This window comes from Danio aesculapii, chromosome 12 (genome assembly GCF_903798145.1).
Source record: "Danio aesculapii chromosome 12, fDanAes4.1, whole genome shotgun sequence".
Classification (NCBI taxonomy): domain Eukaryota; kingdom Metazoa; phylum Chordata; class Actinopteri; order Cypriniformes; family Danionidae; genus Danio; species Danio aesculapii.
In genome coordinates, this window is record NC_079446.1 from 31,791,926 (window position 1) to 31,805,385 (window position 13,460).

The 13,460-nt window shown below is 34.8% G+C and overlaps 1 protein-coding gene across 6 annotated transcripts in view; it reads left to right on the forward strand.

Moving 5' to 3' along the window:
• Nucleotides 1-8,803, forward strand: part of ablim1b (actin binding LIM protein 1b) — a 153,233-nt gene extending 144,430 nt beyond the window's left edge. For 5 of the 6 annotated variants that reach the window (XM_056470215.1, XM_056470216.1, XM_056470217.1 and 2 more), the window contains 4 exons: nt 581-704; nt 806-864; nt 4,018-4,078; nt 4,179-4,602. In XM_056470215.1, coding sequence (XP_056326190.1) covers nt 581-704; nt 806-864; nt 4,018-4,078; nt 4,179-4,198 — 264 coding nt within the window. In that variant the 3' untranslated portion in view covers nt 4,199-4,602. Of the gene's footprint in view, nt 1-580; nt 705-805; nt 865-4,017; nt 4,079-4,178; nt 4,643-7,290; nt 7,372-8,543 lie in introns of those variants that run through there. The other variant, XM_056470220.1, reaches the window with a different exon arrangement.
• Nucleotides 8,804-13,460: the final 4,657 nt, after the last annotated feature.

Genomic DNA, 13,460 nt, shown 5'->3' on the forward strand with positions numbered 1-13,460 from the left:
TTTTATGTTGCTTCAACTTTAAGTTAGTCAGGCTTCAACTAATATTTTAAAAAGTTTTTCATAGTTTAACTTAATATTTTTAGTCAGTTTGATATGATTAATGTAAGTTGAGATGACTAGAAAAGTTAATTTGATTCAACTAAAAAAATGTAGTGCAGCAAGATTTATTTACAGCAGGGGTCACCAAACTTGTTCCTGGAGGGCCGGTGTTCTGCAGATTTTAGCTTCAATCCTAATCAAACACACCTGAACAAGCTAATCAAGGTCTTACTAGGTATACTTGAAACACCCAGCTAGGTGTGATGAGGCAAGTTGGAGCTAAACCCTGCAGGGACACCAGCCCTCCAGGACCGAGATTGGTGACCCCTGATTTACAGTGTATGCTATGCTGTTTACACACACACACTAATTGCATTGTTTTATTCAATTTTCACAATTATGTAACTCCTGGTTAAGCAGATTTGGGGGTTTTAAGACATATAAAGCATCTGAGAAATTATTTGAAGACTTAATTTTTAAGTGAAATTATCATTTACTTAATCACTCAATAAAGCGCTCAAATGACTGTGTTTATCTGCAGATCCAGTCTGGACTTGGGAAGCTTATTCTGAAGGAGGAGATGGAAAAGGAGATGAACAGAGAGAGATATGTACGAAGTGTGGCTGCCCAGCGCTTTGACTCCCAGTATGCTAACTGTACCACAGGTATTATACCACATACACACAAAACAAGCAGAGCAAATCTAGTTATTTGTACTCTGGCATAAGTATATGAGTATATAAAAGTATTCTGTCCTTTGCTATAGACTCTCAAACCGTTAAAACATCATCTTTGCCTGGATATGGACGCAATGGCCTCCATCGGGTAAGTTTCAGCCTTTCAGAAATACATATACTGCATGTTGTACAAATGTCCTATGAAATTCTAGAAAGTAATATATATATATACTAGCGCTATTTATTTAATGTATTACAGTAAGGGATTGACATTAATACCATTCAACTTACCAAATTTTGTGTGTATTAGTACAGTAGTTTATAGAACAGTGACTCCCACTAGCCAGGTTGAATTTTTCTATAAAAGGGCTCAACATAAGCATAAACCTGAACTATTTAACTAGGAAAGGATTTAAACTTAGATGAGGATCTTTTTTTTTTTATTTAGAGTCTCTTGGAGAAAACAAAATAAGCACACAATCCCAAAGAGCTTCACAGACAAACTTAAAGAACAAACACAGTAGCAAAATAAGTTTCTTAAATTCATAACACAATATGGCCTTGTTAAAGCAACATGGCCTAACCAGACATAATTTTTTGTTCACTAATATCAATCTAATTACAAAATTAACATGGACTTTTGACATTGTATTTAAACAAGTAGTTGATACTAATTGGCTAACATTTTACACACAATACTGTCAGTGTTGACAGTTTTCAGCCAACTTTTATTAATGAAAATATCTTAATATAAAGATCACCAAGATCATAAAGCTCCATTATTAATCCAAAATAAATAATCAGATTCAGACTTACCCACCAGTAGCTGCAGTTCTTTCTGAATGCAGTTCTTAGCATTTACCTCAGACCAACACTGTGGAAAAAATCCTGTTTTTGAACAAATGATTAGAGTTAATGATTTATAAAGTTACTATAGGTTTGTATTATTTCAAATAAATTATTTGAATAAATCGTTAAACCAATATATAATTTCACTGAATGCTTCAATTAATATACAGAGATACGCTGCCACATATACTCCATATTTTGTATACAGGGGTTGACATTAAGACCTGCCAACCCACCAAATGCGGGTAGATTTCGGCTGTGGCAGGTTAGAGAGCTGCTAGCCACTTTGGCTGGTTGAAAATAATTTTTAAGTTGTAGTTCATCGAGAAGCACCACTGACAAAACAACTATTCACACGAGCAAAAGAAAGCAGGTAAATACCGAATCATAGGATGATTACGCGCATGGTGAGACGCATGCTTTCTTCACAAACTGATTAGGGCTTTAGTACTGTGCGCGGATGTGATGCGCTCAAGTGTTTATAAAGCTTGCACGCTCCCATTTTATTGCGAGAAGACACCATGCTTGCAAACACAACTTGTGCGATCGGTTTACTTTAAAATAGACTGGACATAAAGTCATGCTTGTGCACTCACAGTCCTGCTGCTTTACAGATTCTTTTTAAAAAACGTCTTTTTGTAAGCAGCAGCAGTTGCTGCTTTCACTTTAACAATACTTTGAACAGATTATTAACGGGGCTAACGTTAACCATGTACATGTGATCATCCTTTCATTATCGCACGTGGTATGTTTTCCACCTGCTCTCTTTTGCTTACAGTTATTTTTTTATATTTTTTTATAAGGTTTAATAATCATCCTTTACAATAACATTGATTTATTAGGAGATATATTTAGATATACAGGTATGACAATAATTCTTTTTAAAATGTCAATTTTTAAAGAGAGGTTTAGGTTAATAAAAAGTGCATGTACGCAGCTATATGTAGCTTGTTTTTATAATTTTTAATTCAATTTTTTTTATTTGTAGCTGGGAAATAATTAGTTATTTGTTTATTTATTTTGGTGTGGCCAGATAAAAAGTATGTAAATCCTTAGAGTCGATCCCTGAATAGTCATGTGAAATAAAACAAATTACAATATACGACACTATGAAACCTCAACCCATTTGCTTATGCTCATTGAGCAAGCTCATACACAACACAAAAAGTTTAACGAATCAGGAAGCAAGTGGAAATGACACAAAATTTATATCAAGTAATTTAGCTTGCCAAAAACAAATTTATGCATTTAAAATATATTTTACCAACAACAAAACTGTGGCTAGTCAAAATGGCGAGTGTAATGTTGGAAAACTACTAGCCACAGTGGCTGGTGATCAAAAAAGTTAATATCAAGCCCTGTTTGTATATTTTTAAAAGTAAAATACTAAGCTGCATTTAAAGTTTGTCATTATTTTATGTAAATGCATTCATGCTATTTTCGAGCTTCATTAAACTGTAAAAACATCCACTGAAAAGTGCCACTTCAGCAGCTACTTTTTATGGATTTAATGTGATTGGTAACGATGCCATAATGTCTTAATTCTACATGAAAATTATATCTGAAGGTGCTGTATGTAAGTTTTTGACTCTTCTAAAGTCAAATTAATTATTAAGTTCTTGATTAGCATTAGCAAATAATATATTATGAACGTAAACAGATGAGCAGGTTACATTGTAACCCCGTGTTCTAACAACACGCTACTTGACGAGATTTGCAATGATAATCAATTTGGCTGTTTGCACCTAACGAAACATGATAGAAATTTAAATACAGCCATTCAAGCACATAATATGCACCCACTCACGACATGGTAATGTTTATAATCTAATTAATACATATTAAACCTCTTTAGCGTTATTAAATGCGCATGCTGAATCACTGATAGTGAATCCCAGTTTTAAAGTTCAATTTCAAACGGTTTATTTCATTTTCAAGATCTGATGTGATCTGCAGCTGCTTTCAATAGTGTGGCAATAAATATCATGTAAAATGGCATTCAAACTCACATTATTACCATTTAACACAGAATAAAGCACATGAGGTGTACCTGAGGTGATCACCTGTGAGAAATAGAGGCCGTTTCTGATATATGAATTCAAGGTGTTCGATAGTCTCGCAGTTGGTCTTCTATCTAGAAACCTACGCGTTTGCGTTTGTTTTGATCCAGACATGCAATACCTAGTTCAACCACTGGGTGTCAAACTTACATACTGCACCTTCGAAAAGGTTATGAATAAATTACCCATAACGTAGGAAATATGCTTAAGTAAATGTTAGCATGCAAAAGTCAAATTTTATCACATAAAACGTTCAATCAACAAAACTGAGTCCAGTGAAAATACACAGTGAACTTTCGAATGTTGACCAAAAAGGTTAATATTAATTCCAGATTACAGTTATTAAAAAAATAGTACCTTTAATAAAATATATTTTATGTCTATGCTTCTAGCCCCAATCTACAGAACTCTCTCAATACAACAGTTATGGGGACGTTTGTGGAGGACAAAGAGGTAAACTCCAGTGCTTCTAAACCTGTGAATACATCCAATACCTAAAAAGCAAGCGATTACAGTACTTTAATAACATTCTGTCTCTTTCTGATCTATACAGATTTCAAGGTATGTGACTGACATGCATTAGCTTCTAAGCATGTGCATCAGCGGTCATGCACATCTGAAGTCAAAATCATGCTACATGTAACCGGAATGGCACTCATGCCCTCATTGCTATGCTTGTGTCTGAGTTTGAGCCATGGGGAAAGACAAGAGCACAGTCAATGGTTTGAAACATTAAATAAATACCTAAAAGAAAACATTCCGACCCGTATGAGCACATCACATGGATCATTTGACATTCACCTCCCTCCAGAGAACTTAATACAGAGCAATAGCTGCTAGGAATCAGATCCAGACTATATCCCAAGTTTCTGAATACTTGAAAACACTTTCTGCTTTCTTTTCTTATCGTTGGCATCACGCTGTATGTGTTCTGTTCTGTAGCCCACCCAAGATGCCCAAGATTCCATTACAAGAATGGACAGGGGAATGTCTATGCCTAATATGTTGGAATATAAAGCAAGTATCCTAAATATTTTTGAAGTAATGATGTTTCTTTTCTCTCTTCCATCTCTAATTGCTCCTACGTGTGCAATATATAATCACCATACCCTCCCAAAACCAAGATTATTCATCAGTCAGGACTGTTCTTTTGGCTCATCTTTACAGGCCATGGACAGCGAGCAAGTATTACTAGCATATCTTCTAGTGCTATGATAATATGCATATAATAATTCATATGTCATTTCACACAGTTTAAAGATCACCATTTTGATTTTTTGAAACTCCTGGTTCTTGTTAAAGAGACTTTATGGTTTCATATGGTAATATTTTGTTGCTGTAGTTACCCAGATTCCTGATTCTCTTAGGGCCGACTTAAATACATGCATCAGCTCTGGATAATAGTTATTGGCAAGATTGCATAGATTAGAACTTAATAGGTTTTCCCAGCATTGTAGGTAACCGTAACTGGCATGACTGTGAACTGGTAATTGTTTGTAGGAGTGTTAGCATTAAAAGCACTCTAATTTCTTCCTGATACAGCTGGCACAACCATAGTTACCCATTCATTTTAGTGTGGAAAATAAACAGAAATAAAATTATTCAAAACATTTCTTCTTTTTCATTTGAAAGAACAAACACTCCCAATACTCACCGGCCACTTTATTAGGTACACCTTACTAGTACCCGGTTGGACCCCATTTTGCCTTCAGAACTGCCTTAATCCTTCGTGGCATAGATTTAACAAGTTACCTGAAATATTCCTCAGAGATTTTAGTCCATATTGACATGATAGCATCACGCAGTTGCTGCAGATTTGTCGGCTGCACATCCTTGATGCAAATCTCCCGTTCCACCACATCCCAATGGTGCACTATAGGATTAAGTTCTGGTGACTGTGGAGGCCATTTGAGTACAGTGAACTAATTGTCATGTTCAAGAAACCAGTCTGAGATGATTCGTTCTTTATGACATGGCGCGCTATCCTGCTGGAAGTACCCATCAGAAGATTGGTGCACTGTGATCATAAAGGGATGGACACGGTCAGCAACAATACTCAGCTAGGCTGTGGTGTTGGCACGATGCTCAATTGGTATTAATGTGCCCAAAGTGTGCCAAGAACATATCCCCTACACCATTACACCACCACCAGCAGCCTGAACTGTTGATACAAGGCAGGATGGATCCATGCTTTCTTGTTGTTGATGCCAAATTCTGACCCTACCATCAGAATGTCCCAGCAGAATTCGAGACTCATCAGACCAGGCAACGTTTTTCCAATCTTCTATTGTCCAATTTTGGTGAGCCTGTGTGAATGTAGCCTCAGTTTCCTGTTCTTAGCTGACAGGAGTGGCACCCAGTGTGGTTTTTTGTTGCTGTTGCCCATCTGATTTAAAGTTTGATGTGTTGTGCGTTTAGATATGCTCTTCTGCATACCTCGGTTGTAACGAGTGGTTATTTGAGTTACTATTGCCGTCTATCAGCTCGAACCAGTCTGGCCATTTTCCTCTGAACTGGCATTTGTGCCCACAGAACTGCCACTCACCAGATATTTTCTCTTTTTCTGACCATTCTCTGTAAACCCTAGAGATGGTTGTGAGTGAAAATCCCAGTAGATCTGCAGTTTCTGAAATACTCAGACCAGCCTAGCTGGCACCAACAACCATGCCACGTTCAAAGTAACTTAAATCCCCTTTCTTCCCTATTCTGATACTCGGTTTGAACTGCAGCAGATCGTCTTGACATGTGATTGGCTGATTAGAAACTTGCATAAAAAGCAGTTGGCCAGGTGTACCTAATAAAGTGGCCGGTGCATGTATTCTATTTCACTGTTATTTAATTAATAAAATATCAGTAGCAAAGATTTCTTTAGAGATTGTTTCAATTAAAACATAAGTACATTCTCATAGAGTTTCACTTTATTAAGGTTCACTGAATCAAGCAAGGTTAAAAGAAATATCTGTCATCAGTAATTTTAGCTGATTTAACAGTTATAAAAGAATTGCAAAATTGTTCAATTACTAAAAGGAATCCTAAAAAACAATTATATAAAAAATATGAGGCGCACATCATGCTTTTAACATTGACAATAATAAAAGAAACATTAGCAATTACTAGTATAAAGTGTAGCATTATAGATTAACCATAAAAAATGGTCCCCTCAATGAGGCCAAGGTAGATTTTAGTTGACCAGGCAGAAAAAATCCTATGTATATTATTCATATGATTTATATAGCTATGAAATAACATTTTGGAGACCTTTTTCCTTTATATCCCTATAGAAAAGAATGGGAAACTATGGTAAAATAATTAGTTATATTCAATGCTAAACCTAATCACTTAAAGCACTTTATTACTCCTATCCGGCAGCACCCCTTTCTTTCTTTCCTCAAGAAACACAGACTTTCTGCTAATACCTGCTCACACTCTCACACACAAGACTCATTTTCCATGTGTTTCACTGCATGCTCTGCCCTTCCTCTGCATAATCACCCTCTCCCGTGCACTGTGTGCTTGGCGATGGCAAGAGTTGATGTTTGTTTGCCGTGTTAGAATGTAATGACCGTGCATTATTCCCTCATCCATTTGCATTCAGCAATACATTGTGTTTGGCAAATGCCTCGCATAGCATTCTCCATAACAACACAATCCCTCCTTTTGTAAAGGTGTACCCATATGAAATGCTCACTGTCGCCAACAGAGGGCGTACTAAGCTCCCGAAGGATGTGGACAGGACGAGACTGGAGGTAAATAACACCTAATAGCTTAATTCTTTGACGAATGAAATGAGTCAATGTGCATTTTATGTGTTTTTTTTAGAAAATGCTTTTATCAGCGTTTAATTTTGCAAGCTGAAAAGTAAAATATAGGAAATATTTTATTTATTTATATTATTAATAATAATTATTATTATTATTATTATGATACCCAATAATTCTACGTAATATGTACTTAATAATAAATAAAATATAAACAATTTTAAATTTAAGTAGCTATAATAATAATAATAATGATAATAATACGAATAATACACTAATTATTATTTAAATGTATATTATTTTTGCTCTTTATGATTGCACAATTCATTATTTCAATAACATTAAACAAATAAATACTATTGTAATATTACTACTTTTAATTTATAATAACAATAAAATTAATATTAATTATTATTAGCAGTATATAACAATTAATTTAAATATATATTATTGGATTTCCTTTTTAGCTAAACACATATGAGATACGTCAAATTATCCCATTTTTATCATTATCTTCATCTTTTATTTCCAGCACCACTTGGCTCCCAACACATTCTTTGACATTTTTGGGATGGAGATCCACAAATTTGCCAGACATCCTCTTTGGAAGCGCAACGATATCTAGGGAATATTTTTTATATTTAAATTAATATTAATAATTGTTGTTGTTGTTGTTGTTATTACTATTATTATTATTATTATTCATTCATTCATTCATTCATTCATTTTCTTTTCGGCTTGGTCCCTTTATTATTCTAGGGTTATTATACATAGAAAGTACTACATAATATTTACTAACTAATAAATTATATAAAGAGTTTTTTACATTTAAGTAGCTAAGATATTATTATTATTAATAATAATAATAATAATAATAATAATAATAATAATAATAATACGGATAATACACTAATTAAATACATATTATTTTTGTTATTTATTATTGCACAATTCATCTCAATTGTGTTAAACAAATCAATACTATTGTAATATTACTTTTAATTTGTAACAATAATAATAAAATAAATAATTATTATTAGCTGTATATAACAATTATTATTAATAATAATACATATTATCAGGTTTCCTTTAGCTAAACACATACGTGATGATTTCAAATTATCCAATCATTTTTTTTCTTTCCCTTCGTTTATTTCCAGCGCCACTTGGCTGCCGACACATTCTTTGACATTTTTGGGATGGAGATCCACGAATTTGACAGACTTCCTCTTTGGAAGCGCAATGACATGAAGAAGAAAGCCAAGCTCTTCTAACTAGCAGATTGTGCATGTTTTTAATTTATCAGTCACTCATATGGTGTATTAGAGCTATAGTCCTCTGATTTACTTTTCCTTTATTTTTATGTTTTTGGTTTGCATCCAGTTATGCACACAAAAGAAGTTTTATTTTGCTTCGAAAATTATTTTCCCAAATCTAGATATTTTTATCTTTAAACAAGTGTTTGAAAACGAACAAAATGCGGTGTACGTGACCCCTAAATAGAGCAAGCGAGGAGAGCTGATGGTGTGCCTGCGCTCATTAAACCTGCCTCCAGGACCAGAGAGATTTATCCTCCTCCCTCCTGGTCTTCTTGTAAAACAGGACTGTAATTTTTTTAGATGGGGAACCGGGGGCTCTCAGCAGGGATGGACTGCTAAACAGGCCTTTAAGGTGGTGGGGTTTTAGGGATCCCTGGTGCCCCCCTGCCGCTGCAGGCTTAACCTGAGCTTTGAAGTGCGTTAAAAGCGGGAAGTGAGAGCTACTGAAGATCCTCCACCTGTGGAGCCGAGGTTCTGGAAAGCATTAGAAACTAGAATCGGCGTCTTCTCTCACCAGCACTCTGCCGCCTTGTCACAGTCCTATAGGGTATGTTTAAAAGCGCCAGGTTTGGTTTGATAAAAATGTACTCTGGTTTCAGTCGGCACTTTGATTTTGACATCAAACTGATGTCAAGCATTACATTAAAAAACATGTCAAAATGCAAATCGATAAACCTTGAAGTGCTCTTTAAACCATCAAAATGACAACACAACAAGTATTATAATTAGGGCTGCACAACATTTCGTTTCAGCATCAATATCGCAATGTGTGCATTCGCAATAGTCACATCGCAGTGTTTGCAATGTTGAGTTGGGATGATCGCTGATACGCAATGAAGACTGTACAGTGTTTTTTTGATTATTTAATTGCTTACCTGAATATCTGACTACTGACTCCTTTAAGCACTACTTATTTCACTTTATCTTATTTATCTATGTTGATTCACTCCAAGACTATTCCAATCAATCTAAATTATAGATTTCATTCCAAATGTAGCTGAAATAGTATTCACATCGCAATATATAGTTAAAGTCACAACAGCCCCCCTGTTTATTTTTGCCCCAATTTCTGTTTAACGGAGAGATTTTTTTCGAAACATTTCTAAACATAATAGTTTTAATAACTCAATTCTATATATTCACTGATTTATTCTATCTTTGCTATGATGACAGTAAATAATATTTTACAAGATATTTTTCAAGACACTTCTATACAGCTTAAAGTGACATGTAAAGGCTTAACTAGGTTAATTAGGTTAACTAGGCAGGTTAGGGTAATTAGTATAACGAAGGTTTGTTCTGTAGACCATCGGAATAAAAACTAGCTTAAAAGGGGTAATAATTTTGACCCTAAAATGGTTTTTAAAAAAGTAAAAACTGCTTTTATACTAGCCGAAATAGATCAAATAAGACTTTCTCCAGAAGAAAAAATATTATCAGATATATTGTGAAAATTTCCTTGATCTGTTAAACATCATTTGGGAAATATTTAAAAAGAAAATAAAAATCAAAGGGGGGCTAATAATTCTGACTTCAACTGTGTGTGTGTGTATATATATATATATATATATATATATATATATATATATATATATATATATATATATATATATATATTCTAGAAAGAGAAAATATTGCACCGTAATTATAATATAACAAATGTTTTATTAATCCGAAAGCTTCAATTACAAATGACAAAATTGACATCCCTACAATGCATGTGAACTAACTTATTGTCTAGTGACATCTGATTAACGTCTTACATTGGCATCAAAAATTGATTACAGGACTGTCCTGTAATGAATATTTGAATGTGTTTGTTGCCAATGTTTGATGTCAATTTGATGTCATTTTGACATCAAGGTAGTCGATTGACATCCAATCGATTTGCTTTTCTTGATGTGTTTTTAATGTTGTTTTGACATCAATGTGCCTGATGGGGTGCAATTGCTTTGTTAATGCAATAAATGCAGTAAGTCTAAACACTGCCAGAACCACATTCAAATGAACACAGTTTTACTGAAATATAAATGCAGCATGGTACAAACACATCGCAACAAACCAAAAACAGGACATGAAGTAAAAGGATGCAAAAATAAGACGAACAGCCTGTTCAAGCATACCTGGTTTTTCATTTCAAACTTATCATACTGTCCATAAAGGTGTCATAATTTTTTTTATATAGCAAATCTTAATTTGTGGGTCTGATGAAAGAAAAATAAATTAAAATTAATAAAAGCAGATATTTATCTTTTGATTCAATCTGAAAAATGAACACTAAGTGAACTCTATAAGACGGCTGTGTTTATACTTGTAGTTTTAGTTTTCTTGGTATGAAATGTCATATTTAGTCATGGTTTGTTTGTCTTTTTTTAAAAGCAGCGAAAGGAGACTGTCATGTACTGTACTGTATATTAATATAGAATAGGCAACATCAAAACTATGATGAGGAAAGAATGAAGAAATGCTTCAGTATTCCAGCCATTTTTGGAACATCATGTCCTAATTTGGTTCACTTAGATGTCTTTGGTCCAAGTTGCTTTTTTATTTCAGTACGCAATATAATTTCTTTTCAGTGGTCTCGGTCCACTTGTTTGGTGTGAACTACGGATAGAAACTTCAGATTGGTCCACTTGTTCAAATGAACCACACTAACAAACCAATCGCACCAGAGTTCATTTTAACCCTAAAATGCATACTTTTGGTCTCTAGCAACCAGGGACATCACTCACATTACATTTTTCCTCATTCTTGTTTTTCAGTTAAACCAAAAAAGTATAATTAGCAACATGTATAATGGCTTAAAACTACAGAATAGTATACAGTCAAATATAGGTCTCACTGTCAAATGATGTTGAATCTGGTAAATAAGCTATCAGCAATCAAAATATTAATTTTAAAGATATGGAATGATCATACAGATGACAGTGATATTAAAATCTTATTTCATCCTCAAATCCTAAAAGGTTTGCATTATTTTATTCTTTTGTAATTGCTATGAAAATATCAGAAGAGGTCTATGCTATTGCAGCAAGTATTCATCTATGTTTTGATTAAGGTTTGGGTCGCAAAAGACCCGATTATGTAAAAATGGTTGGCAGAACATTTATCAACCCAGGCTCATTCTGAAAACGTACCTCTATATACATTTCTGGAGACTGCAAAATATGTCCCAGGAGCTATATTTCTTTGCAGTATTTGTTTTCGCAAATCCACTAGCAGCCACTGTGTATGCTTTTTGAGATCTTAAATTTCTCTCACCAGCTGTTCTTGCGTAAACCCACCAGAGGCTGATGTCGACTGACCGTTTGACTGACCGATCGACTGATCCACCCTCCTACTTCCCTAAACCCAACCAATTGTATTGATTGACCCACCCACCCACTTCCCTAAACCCAACCAACAGTTTTCAAAAGCAACCCAGAAAAAGAAAAGCCCTCACCTGATTTTACCACGTTTTTAGATTTTACCACATTCTCACCCTGTTATTTATTTGTTTATTTTATTTTTTGGATTTTGTTTTTGTCTTACCCGCTTTTTGGTACCGTTCTTCACCAGACTCAAATCCCGTCGTCGTGGTCAACTCCTTTCTGTGTCTCAAGTCCACCAACGTACATATCGAGCTAATGGGACAAACTGGTAACAGCGAGAAAGCTGTCTATACAGAGGTAAGCGGTCAGCTGGTAAGCTCAAAAAGGAACAGACTCATACCACCCGGTAGCGTTCGTTTTAAAAATGAAATGCAGCCATACAGCTCTGGCTACATAATTCGCAATCTCCAGAAACGTATATAGGGCTATGTTTTCAGAATGAGCCTATGTTGACATTTATGCATTTAAGGGTGAATCAACCCAAACCTATCAACACACCCTTAATATTAAATATTTGTTGGTCCCGACCAAACTAGCCAAATGAACCAAATTAAAAGAATGAACACACACAAAAAACATCCTACTTGTAAAGTAACTAGCATGTTCTCACCGTAGCCAAAGCCCAAATCAGCATCAGAGATAAGTTCTTTTGTCTGAAAGTCAGAAGAGGCGGTGGTGATTATTATTATAATGTATATGAAATTATATTATTTATAGAATTAAACTTTAGTTCTTTTAAAAAAAAGGTTATGCTTCACCACTAGAGGTCAGGTGTGCGATTAAAACAGACATCGGCCTGCTCTGAACCCGCTTCCTCTGAATCAGACAATCCGTTTGTAAAATTCAGATTTTTTTCTGCAATATTTATAACAGTGTTTTACTTTGAGTAAAGCAAGAAAAGCCTTTGAAATGACTGCCTCAGAGGTGTTTCAATACTGCCACTGTGTTGACGTGGGATTGTCGGAGCTGTAGCCATAGCATTTGTGCCAGGTATAGACTCGATATCAGGGCCGTATCTCTGTCGTTTATACTGCTGCCGAATAATGCTGTTCCCATAGACACTGTCTCAGCTTGCAGATGTATTATGGGTTGCCGTTGGCTATTATTCCCAGCAGTTTCCTGTGTTACTAGCAGGGTTAATGACAGAGAACTAGGACATATAACAGCATTGTGCTTTTATAGTATCACAAAACATACGAGTATAGCGAGTGTGATTACTAGAAACAAACCTGTGTGTCACTTTAAAACAGAATGAAGAGACGGTTTTGATACCCCTACTGTGTACCTCACCTTTTTTCTGTCTTTTTTGAGGGAAAGATTTGATGAAAATGGTGTTTAAGCTCTGCTGAGTAATAAAACTCTGCTTCAGATCATACTGTCTGACGTA